We start from the raw sequence: 16505 nt of genomic DNA, 5'->3' as shown, positions 1-16505 counted from the left end.
TTTTCGGGTCCGGGAAATTACCTAATATGACTGTGGACTTCATATATATGTGAATCGGAACTCTGAATGAATATAGACATATATTTTAGCTATATAACTGTTTAATATTTCAAAGATCGAAATAATCATTTCAAATAATCTGAAACTGACATTATCAAGATTAATGATTGATTTCTTGATTGAAAAAATGATTGTTACATTTGGAGACATGTTTTTCAAAAAACATTCACATGGGAACCAAATGTGTCCCTCTTCGTGTCGACTTGTTCCTTTTTTTATAGTAGGCCGCTCATAGAAGCATATTAGGAAGACTAAAAAAAAGGCTAGCATTATCCTTTGACGTCAAACGCTGCTTTATAGTAATGACTCTGTGGGATTCTGACGTTTCCGACGTTGTATCTGCCACAGCGCAATTTTGGCAAATGCTTTCTTCTTTTACTAAAAACAAATAGCTTTTCCTACAAACCAAACTCTTAAATTATATCTGAAGTGAAAACAAATATTCTACGGAGTAATTGTTTACTAATATATTTACGAAAAAACAGCGAACGAAGTCCGATTTTGATGATTCTATGTAACGTTTTTATTGTTAATCTTCTGCGTTTGCGTTCGAATTCTAATAAACAACATCGCAATTATATTTTTAGGACCATATCGTGATTTTCTATGCAGAAAACATGAGATATTAGGCAATGTATATCCTAATTCGTTTAATATGAATGAAATCACAATATTGGCGTTATGCATTAAGAAAGTGCATTTACTTCAGATAAATTGAAAAATCTAGGCTTTTGTTGGAAAAAGTTTATACTTGTCCAATTCAATTCTACAGAAAAAAATAATTCGAGTTAAGACTGTCGTTTACATGGATTATTTTTATAAAAAAAAAGCGCTTTCCATTTATGATTCGCTTATCACTAAAAATATAATATTACGTGGTCTATTTCCATCTAAAAAACGAAAAATAAAGCAGCATTGACCATGTCACTAACGAGCATTTCGGGAAACCATGATGCTAACATGGATAATAAGTATTATTTCAAGTGAAATGACCAGAATTGGCTTTATAAAACATGCTTTGAATGCATATTTATTTATTTTTTACCAAACCATGTTAATAATATACATACGTTTATGACCACCCCACTATGCAGCGAAGAAAAACTGTTTCAGAAATAGTAATAAAGGCAATTTAAGCCCTTTTCGACTGTTTTTTTAGGGAATGGTTGGGCGCCCGCAAACATGTATAACCACGACGCATTGCTATATATCATATTTTTTTTTCGTTCATTGTGTTTTGTATATAAATCAGGTCGTTAGTTTTCTCGTTTTGATTATTTTGCATTTGTCATTTCGGGGCCTTTTGTAGCTGATTATGCGGTTAGGGTTTTACTCATTGTTGAAGGCCGTACGGTGACCTAAAGTTGTTAACTTATATGCCATCTGGTCTCTGGTGGAGACTTTTCTCATTGGCAATCAAACCGCATCTTCTTACTTTTATATCGTTACTGTCTTTTCATATGAACAGCTAAGAGAATGTGTCTATGTGATACTTTTTTTTACTTTTCCTCAACTGTCAAAGCAAGACTCGTTAAAATTTATGAGACAATATTAAAACTTAATTATAGTTTTTAAATTTCAAATTTTGACGAAGATTAAGTAATTACACAGAGGCTACGTAGAAATACATTGCAGAGGCGGATCCAGCCATTTTTAAAAGGGGGTTCCAACCCAGAATAAAGGGGGGGGGGGGGGGGTTTCAACCCCCACCCCATGGATCCGCCACTGCATTGGATGTGTGCAACATGATATACGTCATAGTATTATCAAGAAAGAATTTATACGTTTCCAGATTAAAATTGCCGAAATGGCTTTGATTGGAATCCGTCTGTGTGATGGTGTTGAAGCTAGGGAAACTATCTTTTGTATCTGTAGTCAGCTGTTATTGTACTACAAGATATGTAATTGTAACATCAGGTTAGATGTTTCGGAACCAATATATGAGATATTGGGTTTTAGATAATGGATTGTAAATTAAGATCACAGTTCACTCACATTCAAGTCGGCAGTCTAATAGAATAAACATTAATGGATTGGTAAAGTCCAAATTCTTTTAATAGAGTCCAAATGTAAATTAATAGTGTTACAAATCAGTTATTTTAAACCAAAGGAAAATACATCTTCTTGCGTTGGAAAATCCGAACGCAGTTCATGTGCTCTCGTTGGCATATCCAAACGGAATCCCTGAATAATAAAGTAACTTTCTTTAAATATACCAAATAACGTTGCTAACAACAAAGTTTGTAATGGTCATTTTGTCCACAGAAATTAGATAACCGTTACGGATTGATTCTATGTATCAAAAAGAACTATTTACACGCGTATTTATCAAACATAAAATATATTTGATCAAATACAAATATTGAATAAACGTAAGATTTAAGTTCATTTTTGACCATATATTGACAAATATGAATTTACAACCTAACATGTTTCAGGTGTAAACAAATGCTTCGGAACATTTTAAATACATTGCGAATTTCGATATCATTACTATGAAATGAATTAAATATGTCTGGTGAACACGAGATGTACACGTTAATAAACTATAATAGAAATCAACATAATTAGATAGTTTTGAATATAAATTTAGCAGAAAATAATGTGTCACAGTATCCTACTAGGTGTTGAAAAATTCAACGTACGTACTTCAAGTGTGGTGGGATCGATTTCCTCGCTTGATTTTATAAATTTATCAATTAATGATCCCGATCGTAACAAGTCTTGATTCGCTTGCCTAGTGATACATGCATAACATCAGTAGACGCTTATCTTGCTGACACATCCGCTACGTTGGAGATAATAAGTATGGTATGTACCTTCAAAAAATATTTTCAATCTAAAGGGATAGTTGATTCATTTACGCTAAGTACACAACACTAGTTATACAGCTAACACTGTCCAACTCAAGTCAAAATCATATTCCATTAACTTCACTTTCTGCTATATAGATAATGTCCTCTCACTAATTAGTTCATAGTCCATTGAACTTGAAATAAAGGATACAACAGATACAGTCTGCCTCATATCTACTTACACCTAGACATTGACAACAAGTTGCTTTTTAAAAAAAAAGACAGTACGTGAACCTTAGAATTTTTTTATTCTAATTATTAATTCAACTGAATAAGAAATTATATATCAGTGTTATCTTGGCCATGTGTGTGGAGGATAATATTTTCTTTTTATTGTAAATCATTACAATTTTAAAATGTTGAGAGAAGTGTTAAATATAAAGCAAGGAGAGAAAAAAAAAGATTCCCAGACGTATAATTTCTTAAAGAATAATAATAATTCAAAACATGGAGGACACATGTACCTTCTTCCAAAAATTCATAAAATTAATCTAGAAATAAGTAATGAGGCATTGCGAACTGATCAGATAGCAGGACACATTAATGTTCGTTACCGACCAATCATCAATAAGTGTAACTCTCCCGCGAGAGATACTTACTTGGTCCAATTATAAATATAGAAAAGAAGATGTGGTATGATTGCCAATGAGACAACTCTCTACAAGAGACCAAATGACACAGAAATTAACAACTATAGGTCACCGTACGGCCTTCAACAATGAGCAAAGCCCATACCGCATAGTCAGCTATAAAAGGCCCCGAAATGACAAATGTAAAACAATTCAAACGAGAAAACTAACGGCCTAATTTATGTATAAAAAATGAACGAAAAGCAAATATGTAACACATCAACAAACGACAACCTCTGAATTACAGGCTCCTGACTTGAGACAGGCACATACATACAGAATGTGGCGGGGTAAAACATGTTAGCGGGATCCCAAACCTCCCCCTAACCTGGGACAGTGGTGTAACAGTACAACATAAGAACGAACTATAAAAATCAGTTGAAAAAGGCTTAACTCATCAGATGGATACAAACAGAAATACTACACAGAGTGGACGTGGCCGGGTACTTGTATATCCCAACAACAAATAGACACTAAGTACAGATCTGAGAGTACTCGCAGTTACTGACAGCTAGTTCAAAGCCACTAACAACTAATTAAAAAAATCATGCGCCTAAGACAAAATTATCAATTAGTACACATCCAGCATCCAATTATTGAAGAGGCATAACTTTTACATTCAAGATACAAAAAATTTCATTAATAAAATAAAGTCACACGAGGTAAAAAAGTATGCATTCTTATTGCCTATGATGTACGTCAATGTACACAAATATGATCATTGATAATTTAGAAGAAATTGTTATCAATGCATTAGAATTTATTGACACAAAGGAGAATATACTTTAAAGATTCACAACAAAATAGATTTAGCTGCATTTGTTTAATTAATTCTTAGAAACAATGAATTTGAGTTTAATAGACTGTTATGCAAACACATTATAGGAGCGCCCATTGTCATCAACATGCACAGATCTGCATATGTCTGCCCTATTCATTAAAATCTCAGATAAGTTCCAATGGAGAGAAAACATCAAATTACACTGTCAATAGGGATAACGGTTTTATGGTCTTCACATGCAAATTAGAGCAAGTTGAAGATTTCTTTAACCTTGCAAACGAAATTGACCATCTACTTTAGTTCTAATATGAGGTGTCGACATCTAGTATGGCCTATTTAGAGGGTGTTAAAGGGTTACTTTCGTGCAACGTTTTCGGCCTTTTTATTTCACGTGTTTCCGTGTTTCGACGTTTTATTTCTCGTTTTCTCATGTTTGGTTCGATGTGCGTGCTTCGTGTATTCCCTTAATTATTTGCCGTGTTTGGTGTCGGTACTCTTGTATTATTTTCTCGTGCTTGTCCCGCATTTGATTAAAAAGTAAACCGGGACTAATTCAAAGTCAGCCCAAATATTGCTTAAAATTATAAACTAATTAACCTGTCCCAAGATATTTATTAAAAGCCTATTGTATTACTATGATAAATCGGATGCAACTAACGGACGCTAAACTGAGGCGACCACATGCAAGGTCGCCATGTCCATTTATAATGACTGCATGATCTCCAAGAACGGCTGAGTAATAACGTTTGGTACTTTTTTCCTTAACATTTACGATTTTATTCCTTGGCTTCGTTTTTCCAGAGTGTTTTTTCTTCCGTGCAACGTTTTTGCGATTTGTTATTTCACGTGTTTCCGTGTTCACACCCTCCCTTTTACCACCCTCTATTTAGATACCGAAGTGTACAAAAGTGAACGATTCCATAATAATGGAATTCTTGATGTTAAGTCACATATATTAAAAACACAGAAACGTATCAATATTTACCAATCACTATATATATCTAGTGCACATCCAAAACACACATAAATTTAAGAGCATTATAGTGTGTCAATAAAAGTAAAAAATAAGAAATTTCTACTTCTACCACTAAGTGACCACCGTCATTTGGTTGACTATCCTGTCACTGTTTGGTGTGACCGGCATATTTAACAAGTCCAAAAATAATTTTAACAGAAAGGAAATAATTAGTGCTATACATAACATTTATACTTGGTGCAATAAAAACATGGAACTTGAAATTTAGTGTGCATGCAGTAGTCTCATGAACAAGTCAAGACTTTCTGCAGCGGTCACTGAAATAATAGTGACATCAATGAATTAAATAAACATTTAATTAACTTACAAGATAACTTAATTGATAGAGAATACTGTAAAAAGGAAATAGTAAAAGTTGTAAAAATGTATATTAACGTACAGTCTTTATTTTACTTGTTTTATTTTCATTTGAAACAGATTTTTTTTTATCTGATTTTTCAAAATGACAAGTGTGCATAATGATTTTATTGTTACAAATCAAATCCCAAAGCCCACTATAACTCATTATGTAGAAACCACAGCACTATTTCAAAATATCTCTCTGTGAATATCTAGACACAGATGTTTGATACCATAGGTCGTTATAATTAAATCTTGACCATTTAACTTTCACTTGTTTATCAAAGGGTACAACTGTCAACTTTGCTCAAGTCAGTAAACCCTTGTAGTGCATAAAATGTAGCTTTACAATAAATATACATGTTTGAAAAGGATCTATAGATTGTTTATTATCATATATCAGATAAGTGAATAAGCGATCTTAAAAAATTCTTTATTGCCATGTTTTAAATATCTTAGATACACCGTATGGAGGTGCTCTTAATTGCAGGAAGCTAATACAGATAAGATGAATAGGTGTTCCGAATGAACAATAATTTAGCTTCCGAATATTCCTCCATAGACTATATTTCTAACTAATAAATATGCGTGAACCCTAAGGGGTTCACGCAATGAGGGTCGGATGAGAACTAAACTTTACGACAAAAGAGATGATTTCAGCCTCCAATTGGTAAACTTTCCTTTTCTTCCTTTTCTATGTAATAATAGTCCAGACGCGCCTGCATATGGAGTATATATCTCCCAGTTGATAGGTTATCCCAGAGCTTACATTTCCTATCATGATTTGTTTGGTAAAGGGTTTCTGCTCACAAGGAAGCTATTAAACCATTAGTTTCAAGTGGTGAAGTTAAAAGCATCCCTTTGACAATTTTACGGACGCCATCATGAGTGTGTTGACTGTTGTGGAATATCTGTTTCAAGATGACGACGGATAATTTTCAATTATCGTAACCACGATCCCGTCCTCTTCTTCGAATGTGACCTACCGAATGTGACTTACCATGGAGTTTGTACTTACATGAACAACACGACAGGTGCCACATGTGGAGCAGGATCTGCTTGCCCTTCTGGAGCACCTGGGCTTACGCCCGGTTTATTGTGGGGTTCATGTTGCTAAGTCTTTAGTTTTCTATGTTGTATTTTATATACTGTTTGTCTTTTGTTCGTTTTTCTTTTCTTTTTTTTTTGGCATGACACTGTCAGTGTTTTCGACTTATGTTTTTGAATGTCACTTTGGTATCTTTCGCCTCTCTTTTATTCGCATCATTCATTGTTTCTACCGCCGCAATTTAAGCATTGTGTGTCTCTGAAACGTTAAAACACAGCAATTTTAAACCTTGATATATTTCGCGATATATTCTATTTATATATTAAATTTCTTTTATGCATTTGTTCATACATTTTGACGGTCATTTCGAAAATGGCAGCCAATGAATAATTTTTCACACCGGGAACCAACTCAGAATGACGTATTGTGACACAAAAAGATTTTTCTCAAGTTTTGTGTGTTTTTTTGTTTTTTTGTTTTTTATTTTATATATAGAGGCTCAGTTTTTACCGGAATTTGGACAACACTAATCAATTTAGAACAGCATAATAGTTACACTTAATTTAATTAATTGGACCATCATCATAGCTTACAGATTATTCCCACACAAAAATTTAATCGGAAAAGTCATTGAAGTCCAGTCTTTTGCTGTACCAATCAAATGATAAATTCATATATATAAATAAGAAGATGAGGTATGAGTGCCAATGAGACAACTCTCCATCCAAGTCACAATGTGTAAAAAGTAAACAATTATAGGTTAAAGTACGGCCTTCAACACATAGCCTTGGCTCACACCGAACAGCAAGCTATAAAGGGCTCCAAACTGACTAGTGTATATATACGAAAACAATTCAAACAGGAAAACCAACGGTCTAATCTATATAAAAAACGAGAAAACCACTGAACAACAGGCTCCTGACTTAGGACAGGTGCATACAAATGCAGCGGGTTTTATATACATGTAATAAAAAAAATGATTTGAGCACTTTCAATAATTGGTGCAATGACATATATGTGACACAGGATCTTTCACGATCCTATTAATGGTCTCAAAAATGCATTACCCGATTATTCACGATCTTAAATTTCAAATTTGTACAAATATTCTAATTTTGATCCATTTGTTTGATTAAGCTACTTCAAAAATAATTTGAGAGCCATTTGAAACATTAATATTGAACAACATTGTTTATAGAATAGTAATTTAGTCATTCATATAATAAAAAAAATGTTTGTTTACATTTTGATGACATTGAAATGTTGAAGAGCAATCTACCTTTTGTAGTTTTGTAAAACAGTGATATTTTAAACTTAAAGATTTTCTAAGACGTTCCTAATGTTGAACAATTTTGACAGACAGTTCTATTTTTTAAAAATTGTCAGTATAATAATTCAATAAATTTGATTATCTATTGACCTTGCATGTGTCTTCTCGGTAAGATTTCCTTCACGATCCCATTCCAGACAGATGTTTCACGAAATCGAAATACTTGACCTACGTCATTTATTCTTTCACGATAAGTTTTCTGGATATACCGAATGACAGCCGTGGCTAATACAGTATAACAGTCTTGGGAAAAATCTGTTAAAAAATCTCTTGATTCTTATTTAGATAAATGTATGCATGTTATCGATATTCGAATATCACATTTTGAAAATAGTTCAGAAATAAATAAAAGAGTATATGATACGCCTATTTCTAGAATAAGAAACAAACTTCAAGTACTTTCAAAGCGGTTTGTGGTTTTACCGGTCGACAAAGCAGCCAACAATGTGGTGGTGGTATGCCGTACATACTACACGGACGTTATTAAGAATGAAATTTAAAATTCATCTACATTCAAGTCCGTACGCTCCACAGAGAGTCATATCGTAAACAATCATATCATAACCACATCACAGCTTAAGGCCTCTTCTGAACATTGGAAGGTCCCTACTATGTATTGGTTACCTAAACTACACAAAAAAAAAACAGTAAAATATCGTTTCATTTCGGCCTCTAGTAAGTGTTCTACAACAAATATTTCATTGCTTTTAAGTAGTTCCTTAACTACTATCAAAGAACTTATCATTAACTTTTGTAATAAAATATATGAAAACAGTGGAATTAACTATTTTTGGAGTGTAAAAAATTCTTTGGATGTTTTAGATAAATTACGTGCTTTTGATGGTCCTTTTGATTCTGTTGACAGTGTTGACTTTTCAACTCTTTACACTACACTTCCACACAATCTTATCAACCAAAAGTTTTCCTATTTAATTAAATGGTCGTTTGGTAAATCTGAATGCAAATATATTTGCTGCAACTCATTTAATAGATATAAGAAGATGTGGTATGAGTGCCAATGAGACAAATCTCCATCCAAGTCACAATTTGTAAAAGTAAACCATTATAGGTCAAAGTACGGCCTTCAACATATAGCTTTCTTCTCTAATGAGAAAGGTAAATATGCTAGATATACTTCCTGGAGGTGTTAATTTTTCTACTTGACAATATTTATGTACGTTTCGGCAATAATGTTTATTGACAGGTTGAAGGTATACCTATGGGCACCAATTGCGCCCCTTTAATAGAGATAAGAAGATCACAACTCGTTCGCTATGCCCGTGACTGTTGTGACGTTTTGGATTTCAATGAACGTAATCTATGTATTACTGGAAAATTATTAAAGTCAGGGATTTCGTTACCACAAATTACTTAAAACCTTTACTAAATTCTTCCATAGATATAAAGATTTGGTTTTGAAGTTTGGTTGTACCTGTAGAAAACTTATTTCAAACGGGATAGCACATCCTAATTTTAACGGAAATGTTGTTTACCGAGCCCGGAAATTTAGAAACGATCCGGGTTAACTTATCGATCCTTTAAATAAACTTATTTTAAAAGGTTACCAATTCAACACTATAAATAGATCTTTGAATATTGTTTTTATTGGTACTAATATTGATTTTGTTATCAGTAAATTAAAATCAAACTAAATATTATTTATATATACATATGCACATTCATGGCTATACAATCCGTCGATACCTGTATCTTGGCATTGCACAAGGTCATGTTTTTTTCTGACTGTTAATGACGTCTTTACACTAAATCCATTGGATGTTGGATGTGTATTGATTGATATTTTAGTCTTAGATGCATGATTTTTTTTTTATTAGTTGTTATTGGCTTTGAACTAGCTGTCAGTAACTGCGAGTACTCTCAGATCTGTATTTAGTGACTTTTTGTTGTGGGGATGTATAAGTACCCTGCCACGTCCACTCTTGTGTTTTTGTTGGATGTATTTCTATTTGTATTCATCTGGTAAGTTAAGATGTATTTCTATTTGTATTCATCTGATAAGTTAAGCCTTTTTAAACTGATTTTTATAGTTTGTTCTTATGTTGTACTGTTACACCACTGTCTCAGGTTAGAGGAGGGTTGGCGCCTTAAAACTTGTTTAACCCCGTCACATTCTGTATGTGCCTGTTCCAAGTCAGGAGCTGTAATTTAGTGGTTGTCGTTTGTTGCTGTGTAACACATTTGTTTTTCGTTCATAACTTTGTACATAAATTAGGCCGTTAGTTTTCTCGTTTGAACTGTTTTACATTTGTCATTTCGGGGTCTTTTATAGCTGACTATGCGGTATGGGCTATGCTCATTGTTGAAGGCCGTATGGTGACCTATAGTTGTTAATTTCTGTGTCATTTGGTCTCTTGTGGAGAGTTGTCTCATTAGCAAGTATACCACATCTTCTTATTTTTATATTGTTTGTCCGAGACTGATTACTTAAGCATGTTAAACATGTTGAATGATAAACTAACAAATACTTACGTTTAAAAGATGTGGGCTATATACCAACGAGACAGCAATCAAACGACACAAATAACTAGAAGACATCTAGAGTGCAACATAAGTCTTCGACAATGGCCAGGTGTCTTTGCAATAAGTAAAGCTCTACATCACACCGAGTCAATCAATATGAAACTGTTAACAGAAAATTTCAAGTCTTGCGGAAATAATTGTTTCCGTTTTTTTTTTTGCATACAATGGATTTTCACAATTTCTCAAAATTGTAGAAAATACTTAAACTTTGACAATTGTTTATTTTTAATCAGACTGAGACAACATGACATAAAAACAATTGAAATCATTAGTAAATATCCATATACAGAAATGTTATAAGTACATCTAATGAATGACAAAAATAGAAATAGAAATAAAGTAAAGTATTGAGTAAAGATGTATTAACTTAAACTTTTAACAAAGCAGAAACCAAAGCTTGAATTTGCTATCTGAAAAATGATGAGCTTATTATTGTTGTAACATTCATTTGTTTTCTGTTTTGTGCGTCCGTCCGTAAGTCCGTCTCGTATCAGATTAAGGTTTTGGTTAAGGTTATTTAACATGAAGGTGTGGTCACATCAACTTGAAATTTAAGACAACTGTTCAATTGTCAATTTTCTTACAAAAAATGGAGTGAATATTTTCACTGACAAGTTGAATCAATCAAACCAATCAACCAATAATTGTCACTACAGTATAGTTTAATCTACCGAATTAGACTATTTGCCAGATTTGTAATAACATGAGCAACACGACGGGTGCCACATGTGGAGCAGGATCTACCTACAATTCCGGAGCACCTGAGATCACCCCCAGTTTTTGGTGGGGTTCGTGTTGCTTAGTCTTTAGTTTTCTATGTTGTGTCTTGTGTACTATTATTTGTCTGTTTGTCTTTTTATTTTTTATCTATGGCGTTGTCAGTTTATTTTCGATCTATGAGTTTGACTGTCCCTCTGGTATCTTTCGCCCCTCTTTTAATTGTGCACATGTGTAAATCAACCAATATTGTTGCTCCAGTATAGTTATCCATGCACATGTAAATCAATCAATCAATCAACGAATATTGTTGCTCCATTATAGTTATCCATGCACATGCAAATCAATCAACCAATATTGTTGCTACTTTATAGTTTCATCATGCACATGTTAATCAATCAATTAACCAATATTGTTGCTACAGTATAGTTTCATCATGCACATGTTAATCAATCAATTAACCAATATTGTTGCTATAGTATAGTTTCATCATGTACATGTAAATCAATCAATCAACCAATTTTGTTGCTCCAGTATGGTTATCCATGCACATGTAAATCAATCAATCAATCAATCAATCAATAGTGTTGCTCCAGTATAGTTATCCATGCACATGTAAATCAATCAATCAATCAACTAAATATTGTTTCTACAGTATAGTGTCATCATGCACATGTAAATTAATCAATCAACCAATAGTGTTGCTACAGTATAGTTTCATCATGCACATGTTAATCAATCAATTAACCAATATTGTTGCTACAGTATAGTTTCATCATGCACATGTTAATCAATCAATTAACCAATATTGTTGCTACAGTATAGTTCCATCATGCACATGTACATCAATCAAACAACCAATATTGTTGATACAGTATAGTTTCATCATGTACATGTTAATCAATCAGTTAACCAATATTGTTACTACAGTATAGTTTCATCATACACATGTACATCAATCAATCAACCAATAGTGTTGTTACAGTATAGTTTCATCATACACATGTACATCAATCAATCAACCAATAGTGTTGCTACAATATAGTTTCATCATGCACATGTACATCAATCAATCAACCAATAGTGTTGCTACAGTATAGTTTCATCATGCACATGTACATCAATCAAAAAAATTTAAGTGAACATTTACGTCTACATTGGCTAGAGGTATAGGGGAGGGTTGAGATCTCATAAATATGTTTAACCCCGCCTCATTTTTGCGCCTGTCCCGAGTCAGGAGCCTCTAGCCTTTGTTAGTCTTGTATTATTTTTAATTTTAGTTTCTTGTGTACAATTTGGAGTTTAGTATGGCGTTCATTATCACTGAACTAGTATATATATTTGTTTAGGGGCCAGCTGAAGGACCCCTCCGGGTGCGGGAATTTCTCGCTGCATTGAAGACCTGTTGGTGACCTTCTGCTGTTGTCTGTTCTATGGTCGGGTTGTTGTCTCTTTGACACATTCCCCATTTCCATTCTCAATTTTATTTAGAGCTTGACATATTGTATCAACTGTTGGAAACATATAGTCATAGTGTTGTTGTCTCGTTATTTCCTTTTAGTCAAAACTGTACACTTATTTTGCTCGCATCTTGTGAAACACAATCGATCCTGAGAAATCCTAAATTTCAAAGTTCATTGAATTTTAATACTGGTACAACATTTCCAAAAAAAAAATAATGAATATTTTCAATTATAACTTAATATAATGACATCAATTTTATTATTTGTTTAACAATGAATGAATCAAAATAATGAATAAATGAGTTTTAAAATTTCTGGAACATAAGGTACCATATAGTTAATATACCGGTTGCAGAATAATGTAATGTACAATATTTCCTAAAGTTATTCGAAAGCAAATAAGCGTTAACCAAAAGATATTTTCTACAAATATAAGCGTTTTTTGTTATAAATAATTCTTCTGCATATATTTTCAACAGAAAGAAAAGTACAATTGAATACCACTTAAGTATAAAATGGTTTTAGGCTATATAAGGATATAAGTAACTGTAGGTCAATTTAACGGTAGCACATATTTACATTGTTAAAGGTACATAAAGAATATGTGAAATGTAGGTCAAAAAGGGATACAGTTTAAATGTTAAGGTGAGGTAGGGACGTAATATATTAAATTACTCACAATGAAAAGAACAAAACGAAAATATAAACTGTAAGTATAAAAAAGAGTAAACGTTAATGACTAGACTATATAATAACTACTGAAGAGGTCAAAAAGGGGTCTGTTTCAGATCTCAAGGCAAGGTAGAGTTATTGTATATATATACATATAACTATAATTATTAGACAGTAATGTAAACAGTAGCAAGAACAAAATACAAGTAAGATAGAATAAGTTCCAATTATGTGGCCAATTTAATTACAAAGCTGTTTCCAGATGACAAAAAATCTACAGAAGGAGGCACTGAAAATGGGAAAACTATGCAAAGTTATATAAATATTGCAATTCAAAAATCTAAATCTGTCAATAAAATTTCATTTCAAGACATTCCAAAGATGATACAGCATGACTGGTTTATATTCAGAAAATGCATGGTATGTGTTATATTTTGATACTTTTTCTAATTCATACATTTAATATAATACATTTCCAGTATATCAGTTAACAACACGTCAAAGTCTTGATGATCAAAATTCTTCTCTTTGTTCGTGTAAATCTGTGACTACAAACAAAATATGGACAGATAGTTTCTGATCTATTTATTCATTTTAAAAATAGATGATTCTGATTTGTCTTTCCCAGTTAAATCATACTAGTAGCCGCTGTATGTTTCACCAAGGAGACTGTATGAGAAGGAGAGTGCACACTCTACTTGATATAAAATTAGCATCCCAAGGATAACAATTCGATCAGAAGAAAATGATGACAGACGTGATATCTATACATAGACCTATATTAATAACAAATTGAATTTCAAACCTTGATTGTCATTAAATTTAGATTATTGTCTTGACTGTGACAAAAAATATATATAACAATGATTTAAAAAAAACAAATTTGGTTACATAATTTTGTAGTTCTAATATTGAAAGTAATCACAAGTCGGAAGGTAAAATACAAGACCTTCCTGATAGCCATCTTTCTATATCCACTGTCTTATTTGATTGATAATTATTATTCAACAATTTACATGTTCTACATACACCCCATATGCCCGTTTCTTCATTTGGATCTGAAAAAGCTGTGTATTTGTCTTTTTGTTTTAACATTTCGGTATAAAGCGCCTCGTTGCCTCCAATAATCTTTAACCTGTCTGCAAGATCTTTTGGAGATTTGAAATCTGAAACTAACACAAAGGTATTGTTAGGTAAGTGTTCCACTGTGTTTGGCGCACCTCGCACAACAGGAATAATGTCAATATTGTCCCGGTACAAATGAAATATCTTTTCTGTCAAATAATCTTTGCATAATGAATTTTCAAAGGCCAGCATAAACTTGTAACGTTCACTGAGTCTCTTCTTACATTGAAAAATTGAACCTCGGCATGAATACCATCCACATTTACCGTAAATATCAATGTCTATATATTCAGAAAGTTTTTCAACATATTCATCCCGTCTGGATCTAGTCTTACAGTTACTGACTATCCAAGCCACGTCATATGATTTCATTGAGTATATTGACGAATAATTCTTTTCATTATTCATTCTGCTCTCCTTTATAACCCCATATGGTACATACACATCGGAGTCTTGGCGATAAGACATGGTCCAATCAAATTTAAATAGTTTAATATATCTTTCAGGTGACTTAAAGTTAGGAGCCTCGAAATTTGTTAATATCCACGTCTGATTAGGGAATTTAGTCGGTGGCTTAAACGTTATTTCTTTGTAAAAGAAAATTACAGCATCACTATAACGAAGCAAGGAACGGTCAAAGCTAATTTTACAATTGTCAAAGACACATTTCCTTAAAAAGTTAATTTTGTAATGATTTTTTGGATAAATAGGTGGGGCATACATTAAAATAGTAAAATTGAATGAACTGTCATTTTTAGGTGAAGGTTGCATTTTCCTTAGGTTGAATTTCGGATAATTTGTGAATATTAGATTTACAATTGTCCATAAAATCCACATCACAAGAAAAGCAACAGTGATAGTTGTCTTTCGAACCATGTTCCTGTAATAGATAAACATAAGGTATTCAAATACGATTATTTGCTTTATTTCCACTATTTAGACACACGATTATATTAAAGATTTGTATCCATGGTATGATAATCAGAGTCGGATTTAGGGGAGGCATATATGACAAATGCGTAGATTTTTATAAGTATTACTCAAAACGTTGACTTGCCGTGGAGCCCCAATCCCCCCCCCCTTCCCCCCCCCCCTTTTACAAAGTCATGGATCCGCACCTGATAATAAAGTAGCCAATGATACTCAAGTCACATGCATTACAGATGAGGGCTTTTAAACACCAGCCCTAATGATGGTATGCATACATTTTGCGGGCTTCAAAAATTGATTCAAACAACGTTATGTTTATATAAGTCCAAATACAACGTCACTATCCAGTTTTACTCTTCAACCCATCTAATTTTACATGAAAAGGTATCGAGAATTCACAAAACTAATGGAAAGTGCAACAGTCAAAATCAACCAATAACAGCGAGTCCTCAACAAAATAGATATACGAACAGAGACCCAAACCAACATACACCACATGGTACAGATAGCCTCGTTTTGGAACAGTTTATAAATAGTACAAACCTCCCCATTTGTCGTTAAAGTCAAATACACAATAAAAACCTGAATATTTAAGGTACCAACACGTGAATAATAACTTTACATTTTTACATAAGGTTTGCATAATTTGGTGACGATTGGCTACTAACAGAATTCTGTTATGTTTTCGTTTTCATTACTATTTGAATTTAGATAATATTTTAGCAGCAGCGAAAGTCTTGTATTTAATGGTCAGAAACCAATATCTGTAAAGACGATAATGAATAATTATCAAATTAGTGAGAGGACAAACGTCACTGTGTCCAAATCAAATAAATTTTATTGATGTGATCACATATTCTGTTAATACAGCATAAAGATGTACAGCAATCGACATTCATCAGTAATATCACCCATAAGAACTAAAAAATATAGTATGTGTTCTTCAACAGTTCCAATCATTTACATATTGGAATGTTCC

General features: G+C 32.8%; 2 protein-coding genes across 5 annotated transcripts in view; both read right to left on the bottom strand.

Annotated features, from left to right (window-relative positions):
- Positions 1 to 10730, bottom strand: part of LOC127714490 (uncharacterized) — a 40684-nt gene extending 29954 nt beyond the window's left edge. For all 4 annotated transcript variants that reach the window (XR_007987754.1, XM_052220546.1, XM_052220547.1 and 1 more), the window contains exon 1: positions 10569 to 10730. The gene's annotated coding sequence lies outside the window, so the exon portion shown is untranslated. The remainder of the gene's footprint in view (positions 1 to 10568) is intronic.
- A 175-nt stretch (positions 10731 to 10905) lies between these two features.
- Positions 10906 to 15451, bottom strand: LOC127715335 (glycoprotein 3-alpha-L-fucosyltransferase A-like). The gene has a single exon (XM_052221368.1). It carries the CDS (start codon positions 15431 to 15433, stop codon positions 14393 to 14395), a length of 1041 nt encoding a protein of 346 aa, XP_052077328.1. The 5' UTR covers positions 15434 to 15451; the 3' UTR covers positions 10906 to 14392.
- Between the last annotated feature and the right edge of the window lie 1054 nt (positions 15452 to 16505).

The sequence above is a fragment of the Mytilus californianus genome, unplaced genomic scaffold (genome assembly GCF_021869535.1).
Source record: "Mytilus californianus isolate M0D057914Y unplaced genomic scaffold, xbMytCali1.0.p SCAF_9, whole genome shotgun sequence".
In the NCBI taxonomy this organism is placed as follows: Eukaryota; Metazoa; Mollusca; class Bivalvia; order Mytilida; family Mytilidae; genus Mytilus; species Mytilus californianus.
The sequence above is the reverse complement of the archived record's forward strand: the minus strand, read 5'-3'. Positions and strand labels throughout refer to the sequence as shown.